Source organism: Pithys albifrons, chromosome 6, assembly GCF_047495875.1.
Source record: "Pithys albifrons albifrons isolate INPA30051 chromosome 6, PitAlb_v1, whole genome shotgun sequence".
NCBI lineage: Eukaryota > Metazoa > Chordata > Aves > Passeriformes > Thamnophilidae > Pithys > Pithys albifrons.
Window position 1 is genome coordinate 56,591,073 of NC_092463.1, and position 14,277 is coordinate 56,605,349.

The 14,277-nt window shown below is 40.5% G+C and overlaps 1 protein-coding gene and 1 long non-coding RNA gene across 8 annotated transcripts in view; one reads left to right on the top strand and one right to left on the bottom strand.

Moving 5' to 3' along the window:
- Positions 1-14,277, bottom strand: part of PPFIBP2 (PPFIA binding protein 2) — a 102,180-nt gene that overhangs the window by 27,175 nt on the left and 60,728 nt on the right. For 6 of the 7 annotated variants that reach the window (XM_071559020.1, XM_071559023.1, XM_071559021.1 and 3 more), the window contains one exon: positions 6,512-6,643. In XM_071559020.1, the coding sequence (XP_071415121.1) occupies positions 6,512-6,643 (132 nt within the window). Of the gene's footprint in view, positions 1-827; positions 1,011-6,511; positions 6,644-14,277 lie in introns of all 7 variants that reach the window. The other variant, XM_071559025.1, reaches the window with a different exon arrangement.
- LOC139673411 (uncharacterized) lies at positions 693-7,990 on the top strand. Its single transcript, XR_011698102.1, has 3 exons — positions 693-1,590; positions 2,003-2,101; positions 5,735-7,990. It is a non-coding gene; the product is annotated as an uncharacterized lncRNA (long non-coding RNA).

Below are 14,277 nucleotides of genomic sequence, written 5' to 3' on the forward strand. Positions count from 1 at the left end.
AGGCAACTAAAGCAATCTGATTTAAAAGCAAATATTGAAATGGTCTTTTCCAGGCATACCAGTATCATTCCACCTTCAGTGAATTTAAGCAGTTTATGCAAAGCAGCTTTTGTTTTGACATGGGATATGTTTGAACAAATACAGCCAGGATCTCTAATGTAAGTTCAACAATGCTTTTCTGTTAACTGCTAATGTAAGGGATAAAAAAAAAAAAAGAAAAAAGAAAAAAAGGTTTTGGATTTGCTATTTTAAAAGTACAGGCAGATTATTTTTACTGTGGCTCTTTTCATTCACTTTTGATATTATTGTTAGAAAAAGAAAGGATACATGTCAGATAGTCTTAGCTGAAACTATTTTACACCTGTGTTAAGCTTTTAAGATATTCAGGAATCAATAATCTGTTCAGAGGACTGGTTAGAGTTCACCATCAAGCACAGCTGGGCTCACGTCATGGTGAGGAAACCAAACCATGCTGGCATGCTGGGAATCAGACACGAATCAAAAAAACCCCACACCACACAAGCACTACAGACTTACAAGTAAAATGGAAACTGGAAAAAAACTGAGAAGGGTGATTGGGTCTCAGAGATATCTGTGCTTTAATACATGGCCATCAGTGGTGACTGAATTTGTGCCAGTAATCACGGGTGGGGTGTCTGGGGTGGGATTTTTTCTGGTAGTTTTTATGACACTCTCACTCTTGGCTAATGAAAGTCACAAATATTAACGGCAAAAAATCAACACCATAGCTCTGGTTAGTGGAATTTAGTTTGTGCAAGAGGAGAGAAGAGGCAATACACAGGCTTGTGCCAAGGTGTACTTCGTACATCACACCGAGAGCAACTCTTCGGGCTCAGAGCCTCTACTGATCTCACACCAGACTGAGGACCATTAGGGGAGGGCAAGTCTGGCTTCCTATCTTGAGCCTTTCTTTCTTGGATCCTACTATTAATTTCCAGCTGCAGTCTACACATCTGCTCCTGCAGGTCACTGATCAGGTTCACTACTGACTGAAAACAAGGGAGGAAAGGAGAAAAAAAAATAAAAAAAAAGACAGGTGAGAAAGAAAATGGTGCAAAGAAGGTATCTTGGCAGTTGCAGCACAAAGAAATATATGAAGCACATCAAAGACAAACTAAAAAAAGATTATGTGTCTCTCTTCTGATAAAGGATATGCAAGTGAGTATTATACTGGAATATTGCACACAGCTACAGTTAAAATGGAACACAATCTACATTCCAGACTAATTCATGATTATGATTCTAAAGTTGAGATCAGAATTTAGTCCCTCATTATTGGAAACCTTTACAGTCACATGAAGTTAAATACAGGAAAATTGGGAACCTGTTTTAATATGCTGGCTCAGAGGGACACTTTTGCTGAAATGGGACTTGATTACAGACATTTACACTGGCAAATCATCCACTGGGGAGAAACTGCAAAGTGCTCAGCTGGGGCCATAACCTACTTTTTCACAATTTATACACAGAATTTACCAGTAAAGTCATTCTGTTTCCAGGTCTGGCATGGGACAGAAAAATAACTCCATTACCTCTCTCACTATCTGGGCAGGATCTTGACAGGAGAAGGTAAGCAACACACGTAGAAGAAATCAAAGGATACCACAGAAGAAAAAGTAATTATTTTAAAGTGCACCAGTTTGCTGGCCAGCTTCTTGGATTTGTGTGTATCAGTGATACACACAGAAAAATGCCCAGCTCAGAAAGCAAACTAAAGTCAAGTATTAAAAGCTATATAATGTTGCACCTGAATTCCAAACTCTGCAGCAAACACAGATGGGTATTTTCTCAGGTATTACAAGTTTAGAGTGCCTTTCTCTTGGCTTTTGTGTAGATTTAATAACACATGCTTTATGATTTCTGAATCTTCTCAAGTGGAATAAATTTGGTGAGTTTAATCCACCTCCCAAAGGAGAGAAAAAGATTTTAGTGGACAGAACAACAGATGAAATGGCAGATTATTTTTTTTTCTTCATTACAGTGCACAACAGTCATCCTGTAGCCTCAGCTCTCTCTGCTCAATCAGCAGCCTCAAATCAAGGGAACAGCTACTGCATGGACAGGACACTCTTCTGACCAGGTAAGTATTAATACAAGTCTCACACTGCATCAGCATCCACAATCAAATTTAAACCCTCACAAAGATGTACCAAGTGTATGTACAAAATTAGGTCAGAGTTTCACACATTTAAGTATTTTTCTAGGGGCACTGTGCTTAAGATGAAATTCAGAAAAGCAGTTCCATGTATTTCACTTTATACATATTACTCTCAATCAGGATCACAATGTCTGATGTTCCTCCTCTTTCATCTAAAAAACTTTTAATGCACATAAATGAGGATTAATTCCATAAACAAGCAAAAACTTTAGGAAAAACCCTGGGCCTTAGCAGACCAACTCTGCAATATGCAGTCTTTAACAGGGTGTCATGTTTTGCCCGAGCTCCACAGGTTAAGAACAGCTCCCTGAGGTGAAAACACATCATTCCTGTGTTCAGTGGCCACAGCAGCCACTTTGCAGCAACTCAGTAGGACACTGGCAAGGAGAACATGCCCCCAGCTACTCATCCCCTACTACCAGCTGAGTGTACAATTCAGATGCTGCCCACAACATCTTCCATACTCTGATTTTGTTTCCACCATCAGGCAGTGCTCAGAGCAGTAGCAGCTGGGGATTGGGATTGTCAGGACACACATCCATGTCTCTTGCTTTCTTTTAAGCACCGAGACTTACTCTGTGCTCCTCTTTGAGGAGGACACTGTTAACCACACCAGATTCTGAAGAACTCCTGCTCAAACAGGATGCACAGACTTTTGGGCCCAAACTGAGAGCAGCTCCAGCTGTGGCAGCTTGGGGGAGGTCAGAGGCACTTCTGCTGCTGCCTTGCAATTCTTTGCTCTTTTCTTTCACATTAAAAATTGGAATGGGAGACAATGTGTCCACACAACTTCCCTCAGGGCAAACTGGACAGCAGAGATGAACTCCAACTGCAACATTTACCTTTACAGCTGTGTCTGTTTTCAAGGCTTCTCAGTTTTGAGATTGTTTCACAGCATGAACATTTATTGACACTAACATACGACATCTTGATCCAGATGCGAGAACACACCAAACTCCCCAGTGGGAGTCAGTGGCTCACTGACTCAAGTTTCTTTGGAATTGTATGTAACTTTGCACCAGATATTTATTCAGAAGTTACAAGAGCCACAAAAAACTTGCCAACAGTTTATAGACAAAATCACAGCACTTATCCCATGCTAAAAAAGAAAGAAGTAGGACAGAAGAAGGGCTGTTAGGCAAATTAAACCAGACAATTACTACTGCAGTCTCCTGAGAGTGACACACAAGTCTCTTTTGTCCACATTTAGGCAGAGCAGGGATCTGGGCTGCCATTAATCACTTGACAACGCCCCTCACTCATACCTTGCTACATAAAAACCCGCCACATTTTCGAAGTTTCTGAGGCTTCTCAGGTAAGAGAAAAGCTACACAAACCCCTCAGGTGAGACTTCAGAAAGCTTCATAGCATTACTGCAGTAAAAGTAGAACATTATTCCACAGCAAAGGAATTAAGAGGACAAAGCCAAGAGTGAGACAGTCCATTTACAAGCATCTATTCTCCTTGCCCCTGTGTAATATATATAAATAAATGGCACTTTAAATTTAGTATGTGCTTTTGGAGAGCCAGAGACAAGTGGCATTCGGTGTGAAATCAATACCTTTGAGGGGAGGTTAGAGATGCTTGATAAACTCCTTGCTGCTGACTAAAACCAAACCCACATGACAGCTGCACAAGATAAAGTGAAACACATCTGACACATTAAAACTTGCTCATATTTAGAAGGATATCTTAATTTGCTTTGTTTCCTCCCAACTCAACCAGAAAAAAAATTCTATAGATAAATTCTATGTGACTGGAAACGGGTGCTGTGAAATAAGCCGACACAGAATTAGAATACAGAGAAAACAGGGTTTAGCTGAATTATTCTGCAATGCCACATTTAATGTTAAACTTTTGAAAACCCATTATTATATTTAGAAATAGCAGGGTCAGCCATGAAGTATAGTTAAAATGGTTTAACTACTGCCTCTAACACATGCATCCATGTGATAAAACTGATAGTTCAAGTCCATGAAGCCACTACTCTGCTCACCTTTGTCAATCCTAAACTCAGTCTTGGAAGCAGCAGCTGGCCAGCTGCAGTCCACGAGAGAGGGTTTAGCTCTGTCACCCCCAGCTTTGCTCCTCTTGTGTGAAAATACTAACTGGAATTGCATTTGAGGCATCGCACACTGCAAGAACATGTTGCAGTGGCCACGACGTGCAGAGATACAGTTACAGCAAGATTAGTTCCATTTGGTCACCTGTCAGTTTGGAAAACTGCCTCACTCTGAAGCAAGAGGTGACCAGAACACACCTGTGTACACACAAAGAGCAAACCACAGGCACACTGGGCATGTCTAAGTGATTTGTTCACTAGAAGGACTGAGCAGGGCAGTGGAGGAAAGGACTTCAGGAAAACAAACTATTATCAAAGTAAAGCAGCTCGAGTCTAATAGTGTAAAGAATATGGGTTAATAAATTTCATTCTGATGTTTGAAATTGTGTCTGTATTTAAAAAAATCATAATTTACAGGAAAAGGAGCTGCAATTAGGGTTAAAGCACTAGAATTCAAGTAGCTGTCCTAGTTGATTGAAACAACCCATTTGTTTTTATAAATTGGATTAATGCTTATTCAGGACAATAATTACACAAACATCTCAACAAGCAAACCAAAAAGGCTGTTCATTTCCCACAGCTTTACCTACAACACCTTTTTCCTTGCTTTGTACACACACATTTTTGACTTTCAGCGGGCCAGAAATCTAATCACATCTTGGGGTAGTTAATAATTCAGCACATACTTAACACAATGATTCTCAACTTTTCCATCAGATTAGAATCCTTTTCCATCTCAGCAGGAATGTGTCCTATCACTTAGCACTACGACACAGGCTTCCAGGCCAACAAAGCTCAACTTTTCCACCCAAGGGGGCACACACACCTTGCTGCAGTGGCAGAAGAATTTCACAGGTCACAGCCTCACCCTCACCACAGGACCAGACCTACAGGGTACCCAAAAGTCCTGTCGATAGAAATGCACTCAAAAGCTTTGCTGCTTTCCAGGAGTCAGGCTGACTGTGCATGTCCTGGAATAATTTAGGCATCCTTGCCCTGGTATTCATGGGAAGAACTGCAAGCCACTCCAGAGGGTGGCTGCTGGGGGCAGGCTCCCATCTGCAGCAGGGAAGAGCTGCTCAGACCTGTTCAGATTTTCAGGTACTATGAGGTTCTGTACACAAGGCACTGACAATTATGCCTGAAAGAGCATGAGAAGGGCCACAGATGGTAAAAACAGCAGCTGGTGCCTCTCTGGCTTGCAAGCTCTGCCAGAAACTGCTCTCTCTAAGTTATCTTTTGATCTCTAAGGAAAACTTCAGAGAATAAATAAGTCAGAAAACAAACACACCCCAAATGTATTACATCGCTGCAGGTAAATTACTGATGTATAGTTATCAAATATTCCACTAGCAATGTTATGGAGACCAAACAGTCTCCTAATGCTGCCTGGATTACAAACTCTGTCCTGAGTCAACATGGAACAAAGTTTTGGGTTTGCTTTTTTTTTCAGTCAGCACTGTAAAAATCTCAGTGTAATCTTTCTTTTCCAGGTAATCCTCTCCTGCTAGTTGGTCCCCTGACAGGACCACTGAGTAGAACACCACATGGCAATTTGTATGAATTACTCTTTTCCACGATTGCTGTCCTTCCTGGCTCCCACCTGCTGCTCACTATCGTGACATGGATGTTGCTTAGATGATGTTTCATACTCCTTCTTAACCAGTATGGCAGAAAGCAAAGCTCCTTTGATCTCTAGAACTCTCCACATCTGAAGGGGAGCAAGAGCTGGAATTGCCTCCAATCCATGACAATTTTTTTTGACTATTTATTATGTAACCACAAGGCAAAACACTCATTTGAGGCAAATGCCCTGCCCCGTGTGTTTCCCTCCCAAGTGCCACAAATGCATAAAAATCCCCAAGTTTGACCACCTCAGTGCCTGTAGCACCCCTGATACTATTGAGCTGACTGTCTTTTCTGCCACATAAACAAGGAAGAGCTCTGGTAGGAATAGCAGTCCAGCTCCTGTGGAAAGGAAAGGGTTACGCGAACACTAACTGTAATATATGCTTCTGGAAGGCACTCTGCCTTGATTAAAACCAAACAGCAAACTCTGAAGTATAATGAGAGAGGGGAAAAGAAACCACATCCCAAAAATGCATGATCATACTCCTCCCTGAACTCATAGGATCAATGACACGGCTGTGCTGCAACCATGGAAAATCCCACTGCATGCTGAATTCAGCTCAAAAGCTCAGGTGTATGACACTGTACCATAGACACGTGATAGAAAAACATTAAAAACAAGCTAATGAAGAAAACCTCACCTCAGCTTTGTTCTGTTTCTCTTCATATTCACTCTGTTCCTTTTCCATACCAACCAGCTTGATCTTGAGGTCGGAGACTTCAGCCATTAGATCTAATTTCTGAGTCTCTAGCGATGTGCGACTCAGCAACTCCTGAAAGCAAAGCAGAATATTTTCTCCAGTTATTTATTTGAACACTGACAGACTGCTATGTGATTTATTGGCAGACCCATGCTAAGGTCCCTACCCCACAGCTGAACTATGTGTTTCTCAAGTGCTGCAGTTATTCATCTAAATGTTCTGCATTAATCACTAAACCACTCTGTCCCACTCCTTATTTCAAGAAAATGTGTGGCAAAGTTAATCCCTGGACAAGACATGAAATCAAGAACAATACTGAGGCTGATCAAACACAAACCTACATAATGACACATTACAAAATAGTTGGCGCCTGCCTAAAATACTCATCAGACAAAGCCATGTTTTAGTGTTACATTGTAGACCTTCTTGTCCCATGTTATTCAGTAAGGGATGTATTACAGAATGAGCTCTAACCAAAATACCACAGTATCAGACAAACTTCTGCAGTCACACTGATGGTACTTGAAAGCTGACACCATGTAGTACTTGAGAACTTTTGAAGGCTACACACTGTGGAGGGAACAGCAGTGAATGAACAGTGGTATGTCCTAACTGGAACTAAAAGGCAATGTCTAAACTGAGCAACGGTGTAAAGGAGAAACAACTGGCCATGACTTTTGCTTGCGTGCCCCAGGCTTGTTTTTCAGATTGCAGAGAAGACATTCTTTGGATGGAGTCATCTCACTGTGTTTGGAAATCAGTCAATATTCACACCTTCATTGCATCTTTCAGTTTTCAAGAAAGCCCATGCAAAAAAATCATCAAAAAGTCAGCACTGTTTATTATATACATAAAAGGCTTATTTTGGCCTCCACTTTCAAAATGAAACAAGTCCATTCTGGAGTTTAAGCCTTACTGAAAAATTGATACCTAAACTTTCCAAGTGCCCAATTAATTTTTTCAAAAGGATGTTGGTTTCCAAAGGGTTAAAGCATTTTGTGGTAATTGCAAATCATGTTAGTGTTTTGATCCTATGAACTGCACTGAGGAATCACAGCTGATTCTGCTTTGAATTACACAGCAGTGATTTGACTGAAGTTGCCACAGTTACTCTGGGTCTATACTGGTGTTACTCAATGACCAGAAACTGCCCTGTCCATCACCCTTTTCTCACATCTTTCTCTTCCACAGCCTGTTGCTCGGAGCCAGGGAGGCTACAGAGGTTATTTTAAAAATCATACAGCTAAAGTTTATTTTGCACCCCAATCTGCTCTACATGTGAATCGGTTTAGTCTGGTGGGGAATATTGCCCAAATTAAAAATAGTACTAAACTTGCATTGGTATTGCAACACTAATTTTCCAAGCCACCCACTATTCCCAGTGCCATGCCCATTCCTGCTGACATTAACAATATTTGTGTATGGATGGGAAAATAAACAAACATGTTGCCTCATGGGTTTGGCTTGTTCTTTTCTTCTCCAAATGAAATAAATCAAGCCCTAACCACAAAAAGATATTGCACTGATTTTTACTATTGAGAAACTCTAAGAGGCAGTCACCTAATGAAAACCCAAGAGTAGCTGATTCTACAAAGGTGATTACAATAATTACAAATAACTGCTCTATCTTCCAGAAAAACACTAACTTGCATGAATTTCAGAGGCTCAGTCCAGACTGGAACGTAGGCTCTGTGCAGCTGTTGACACAGCAGACTGCTGCAGGTTAAGACAGAGCTATAAATGTGAACCTTGATATGAACACCAGGCCACTGAACACCAGAATGGGTAGCAGGATGAGTTAACTCTGGCCCTGTGGACAAAGACTATTCCGTGCTGAACTAACCATTTAGAATTTGTTTTGGACACTGACATGGTGTCTCATGATATGAGAGGAAGATTTCTTAATAAGGGAAGGAGACACAGCATCCCTCTAGAGATTTTTAACAAAAGATCTGTCCTTTGAATGCACCATCTGGCATTACTCCTTATTTTTTCTATAGACTCCTAAATTGCACTTAGTTCTGCAATGGAGAGCAATACACAGACTCTCATCCTAAGTTCAGTAGCTCCGTGTGAACATGATGGCACTACCTGGTGTAAGCAAGCATGAAGGCAGCTGATTTTACGTTTTTTTTAATCAACTCAAATAAAATGTTACAGTTTGCTCTGAAGCTGGAGAATCAGAGTCTCAGCTAAACTGGCATAAAGCTCGTGACTTAAAATAGACAAACCAGCTAAGTAGCCCTAGTTTGTTTTCAGTGGAGCTCCACTGATTTAAAACAGCTGCCAACTTCTCTTGCATCTCCAGAATCCAAACTTCTGCTTTGAAAGCAAGTGCCGTTTAAAGTAAATGTCCCCTCTTGAAATGGCAACATCTGGAAGCAATTATTTTCATCTTCAAGCAGATGCTCACAGTGAACAGCTCATTAAGAATGTGACCCATTTTGTTACAGAGAAATTATAGTGTATTTCAGTGGTATGATGCAACTTGAATCCAGCCAGAATAAATATGCAATTGCAAGAAAGGAAAACACAAATTTATGTTATTGGTTTTAAAGCAAAAAACCGATAATGTAAGACAGGCAAAATGGTAATTTGGGCTGTGGCAGCTTTAGGAGGATCTTAAATGCTGAAATACAGAACAGAAATAGAACATACCACAGGGAATCTTCTTTGGAAACAAGGTACTTATTTTTAATTTTAAAATGTACTATAAGTATCATTTCATTTCTTAAAGTTCTTTCTTTGAAACTTAACTTTTAACTTTAAAAATTAAGGAAAAATTACTTTTGAGTAGAATAATTACAAAAATGAGTCATGCAGAAGATACAATATGCACGTATCAGACAGATAAGGAACAGCAAACTACTTCCAAACACAAATGTATTTTTAAAATTCACACTGGATACTTCTAAAATATTTAACCAACTTTTCCAATATTCCCAAGGAAACTGAAGCATATGCTGTGTATCTCAGGTTCACGTTTTATTGTCTTGGAAATACATAATTCTTATAAAGCAGCTTATAAAATTTAGTATGACAGAAAACAGCTTGAAAAGAGGACCCTACACTTTTCTAGGCTGTCAGCTGCAAGCACAGAAAATTCCAGGATATTTAGTTCTCCACAAAACAGAAGAAACAATCATGCCATACACTGATTGAGAAACCACAAGCAAGATTTTAGTTGAGTCTTGGGGGGAAAAAACCCCCAAAGATTTCATTTTGCACTTGTGCACCATACAAAATACAACATTCTGAACATTCCTTACTTTTCACTCTGACTAAAAGAGTTGAGAGAGAGACAGACCAAACTACCTACCTGGTAAGCAAGAGCCAGCCAGAGGCACCACTAATGAGGACTGCACTTCTCAAGTGCTGTGTGTCAGCTGTGGTAGAAATAAGATCTTTGCTTAGCTGCAAACACAGCTGAGAGCGATGTCCGTGTGGGATCACCATGAAATGGTGCAAGTCAGTGGCAGTCAGGGAATTACAGACCTTCCATTCGGCGTTTGCCCATTACATGGTTAAGCAAGGGAAAGGACAGAGCTTCCCATTGCACTGCCAATTCCAACAGCCTTCCAATGCACCTGACAAGCAGATTCCTGCCTGCATGAACTGCAGAACAACCAAGCAATGCTCACCTGTACGGGTACGCTGGACAACTTGAGAGCACACTCTGAAAACCTTACGGCTCACCCTAGAGCAACACAGAGCACACTCCAAACTCTGAAACTCTAAGCCAGCTGCTGGCAAGGAGTTACTGCATGCTATAAACAAGTGCTGAAATTCATCTAAGATCAGATAACTCAGGCAACTGAAAGTTGAAGGAATGGTCTTTGCCAGCCAGCAATGTCCCTGAGAAGCAAACAGATACACGCCAGATTTATACCCTGCAACCAAGACAGGATTCTGGCTTCCCTGAGTATAAGACAACTGCAAAAACAGAACAGGTACGCACTAAACAGCCCTGGATTCAGGTCTCATGCAGCTCCTCCCTGCCTTCCTTTAATCCCCTGTTTTTAAAAGGTCCTCCACTGTGCCTCACACAGGGCACTGCCTGCCACACCTGCCTCTGGCCATGCCCTCAGGCAGAAGTGGCACCTAAACTGACAGGAGAACAGAGATTTCCCTCCTGCTTGCACCCAAACATTTCAGTTTCTATGTGTATTTTTTAAGCCAGAAAGATTCCTAAACCCAAGAGCTTTGTACTTTGCAAGATCATTTACTCAACTGAAGACACAATTGAGATTACGGAACAAAACACGAGTCCCCTGGATGGAATCTCGCAATTATGTGCCAGAAATAATCTGGGAGGCAGAAAGACACAGTCAAACCACATGTAGGATTTGGTACAGATCAGGTACAGGAGTGACACTGCCACACAGACCAGTATTTTCACTGGCAAAGCAGACTGCTATACCTTATGCCAGAGAGCTTCAATGAGAATTAGTACCTGTTAAAGAAATCAAATGCAGCTCTGGAATAGCAAAGAGGTAACTAACTAGTCTTATGATAATTATCAAAAAATGCACATAAAAGAACTCTGCATGTGCAGAAAATTCACTTTTCAAACTGACTTAAGACAGGTGTCAAGCCTGACAGCACAGATTCCATAGCACTGATGTGTTTACATCAGGTCTGGCTGGTACCTTCTGTTATGGGACAGTTTAAGCAACTTGATAGAGCAAAATTTCCTTTTGCTTTCCACTTCTACAGCAAGTTGATAGGAGATTCCCCCAAGGCTAACGCAGAAATGTTCAAGATTTTCTCTTCTCTTTAAAAAAATATTTATTTCTTAAAATTACCTGGAAGAAAGTACTTAGTAATGCCACAAAGTAACTTGGAACAAGACACACATCATTGCCCTCTGGAGTTGGCTGTAACTTTACATTTTACAGCAGTTGATATACTGAAAATGGACTCTGTCACAGCACAAATTGTTTTCATAGAATAATTCTAGGAAGTGTTTTTATTTTATTTCTAGACATATTCATTACAATGTGCTAGGTAACTATTCACACAGGCCAGATTTCCATATCATTTACACATTCAGTGGCAAGGCAGAGGCACCACTGGAGGGCAATTCAGTGAGATCAAACTTGTCTCTTGCTCCCAGCCACGCTCCAGAAAACTTTCTCTTGCCATTTGCTATGAAGGATGACCTTGTTTCTTGGCTCAAACCAGAATCACACTTAAGGTGTGATTTGAAGTTTTGGCATTGTCTTGAGTTTTCAAAAGGCCTGATTTGTTTTTGAAGAAAGAAAATGTAAACATCTTCAGGGTGAAATGCTTGATTACAGTCTGTAGTGGAAAAAGTATCCTTACCAAAGTGAAATGTTGAGTTTGACACCATAAGCACCACATGCATCCATTATTTGTGTCTGTGCACACCAGGGCACCTCTGCTTCTCTTACACAGGATTCTCCTGTTTCTCAAACACTGCTGAGCTGTGTTTTCTTTGGCTGTGGTTCCATAAACAGGTAGGTCAAACACACATCTCTCCCCTGCCCTTATGCCACACCTTGGCCTTTCCTGTGAGCTGTTTCAACTCACCCAGCAGAAAAACATCCCCTTCCTCTTAAACCCCAGGCTATTTTCCTCCCTGTCCTTGAGGAAAATGTTTGGTGAGCATGACAGCACCAGAGCAGCTGCAGAAGCTCGTGGTCAGGAAGAGGGAGAAGGATGAAAGGAGAATGAGGCCTTCTGTGTGTTGCAGTAACCTTTAGACTGGCCCAAGTCATTTCTTTAAAGTTCCTATTTGACTAAGGGATGCTGCACCCCCTCTCAGAGCAATGAGGAATTGTGCTTTTCTGGAAAGAAGCAGCAGTGTCTGTTGTTACTATTCCACATCCAAGATGCCCACCCAAAATGCTGAACAGCCATTTTATTTTATTTGTATAAATTTTATTTTAGCTGCTGTTTCAGAGGTGGTTCCATGATCTCTTTGTAGCAGGGTTCAAAACAACTGTGCATAAATCATAAGCCAGAAGGATTTTAGCCAGTAACCCCACCCTGGCAAAGAGAACAAGTCTCTGCTAGCATAGATTCAGCAAAAAATCTTTTTCAGGGTAGCATTACATACTCTTTCTGTTGTGGAACTACCAGATACCACCATTTAATTATCCTAAAGTTTATGATTTTTGTTTTTATTGTAGCATTTTGGGCATAGAATTAATTAAGAGTCACTTTACCTACAGTTCCCAAAATTAAAAAGATAGGGCTTATCCTGGAGTCAGGTATATTAAGTAAATAATATGCTTATCTGTACTGCAGTTAGCTTAGTTCTGCTAATATACATAAAAGATTCTTCAAGGTGGCCAATTATCATTCCATTTTCCACTTTGAAGAAGCAGTTGACTTCAGTTCACAAAGGGAAAAATCGGTGGAACTCAATATATTGTATATAAAGCAGCAGAACCACAAAATAAAACTGAATTTACACAAGAAGTAATTTAGAAAAGCAGAACTGCAGTAACTGCTGGCTGAGAAGATCTGAACACAACTCTCCCCCAAATCCACCCATTGAAGCCCCTGAGGCCACAAACTCACTCCACTCCTGACGAATGGTCTGGAGGAAGGTCTGCTGGCCCCAGATCTGACATGAATGTCACAATCCCCAAATGCTCAGATCATTCTCTGCTCTCTAAATCTCAACTCACTCCATGTCCAGTGTGATCTTTACAGCAAGATGAGCTGAGAAAAGAACCTTCAAAATAAATTATAATGAAAAGGACCCTCTGCTGAGCCATTATAAATGTACAACTTCTCTGACTATTGAGATGCTGAGAGATCTAACTTGGGTTTCCCATAACCCACTCTCTACTGGGAGATGTAATCTGTATGAGAAACAATTACAGCCGTTTAGAGGTAGCTCAAAATTTACATTTAAGCTTTGTGTTAAAGGCATCTGGAGATTCTCTGACTTTTTCAGCTTTAGTACAGGCTTTTGTAGCTTATCACTTGAGGATCAGCTTTGTAAGCAGCTTGTGCACGTGCCCAACGCCAGAGGAGCAGATGCAAATGTTTGCACTGAAATCACAAAGTACTTGCACCATCGTGTTCTACCTCCAGATGCCTCAGTTTTATGTTAAATAAGGCTTTAAATTCATAGTTTCCTCAGAAGACTATCAGGGAAAAAAATGAAGTCTGAGAAACAATAAACAGTTTTAGCAGAAGCCACAGAACAACTGTCTAGTTTTAGATTGAAACAGGAAGCTTCAACATGTGAATGTCTTCCTGAAGTCTGAAAAGAGATTTTCATAACTTAAACAGTCACTGTTCTTTGAATTTCACTTCAGATCCCACTGGAAAACTAAATGCACTGACACTCTGAATTTTAAAACATGTCCCCTCAGAATAAAACTTTTCCAGTCAGAAGAATTTTGAGGCTACAAAAGTTGTGCGAGATGGAGGAGTTTTTTTGGAGAATCCTTGAGAATTATAATTTAAAAGGTTTAGAATATAAGTTTATCTGATAGGAACTGAGGCTGTTTACACACACATGTACAGGGATCCTTATAATAATCTCAAGCTACGATCAGTTCATAGAAAGAGTTGTATATTTCACATTGATTAAAATAGTAAATTTTAACACAGAAATTTGTGTGTGAAGAAGAGCTAAGTTCATCAAGAACAGTATCCTGCAAATTTCTGGCACAGATTTTGAGGGTTATTTACAGTCTGAAATCTACTTTTTGTATCTATGA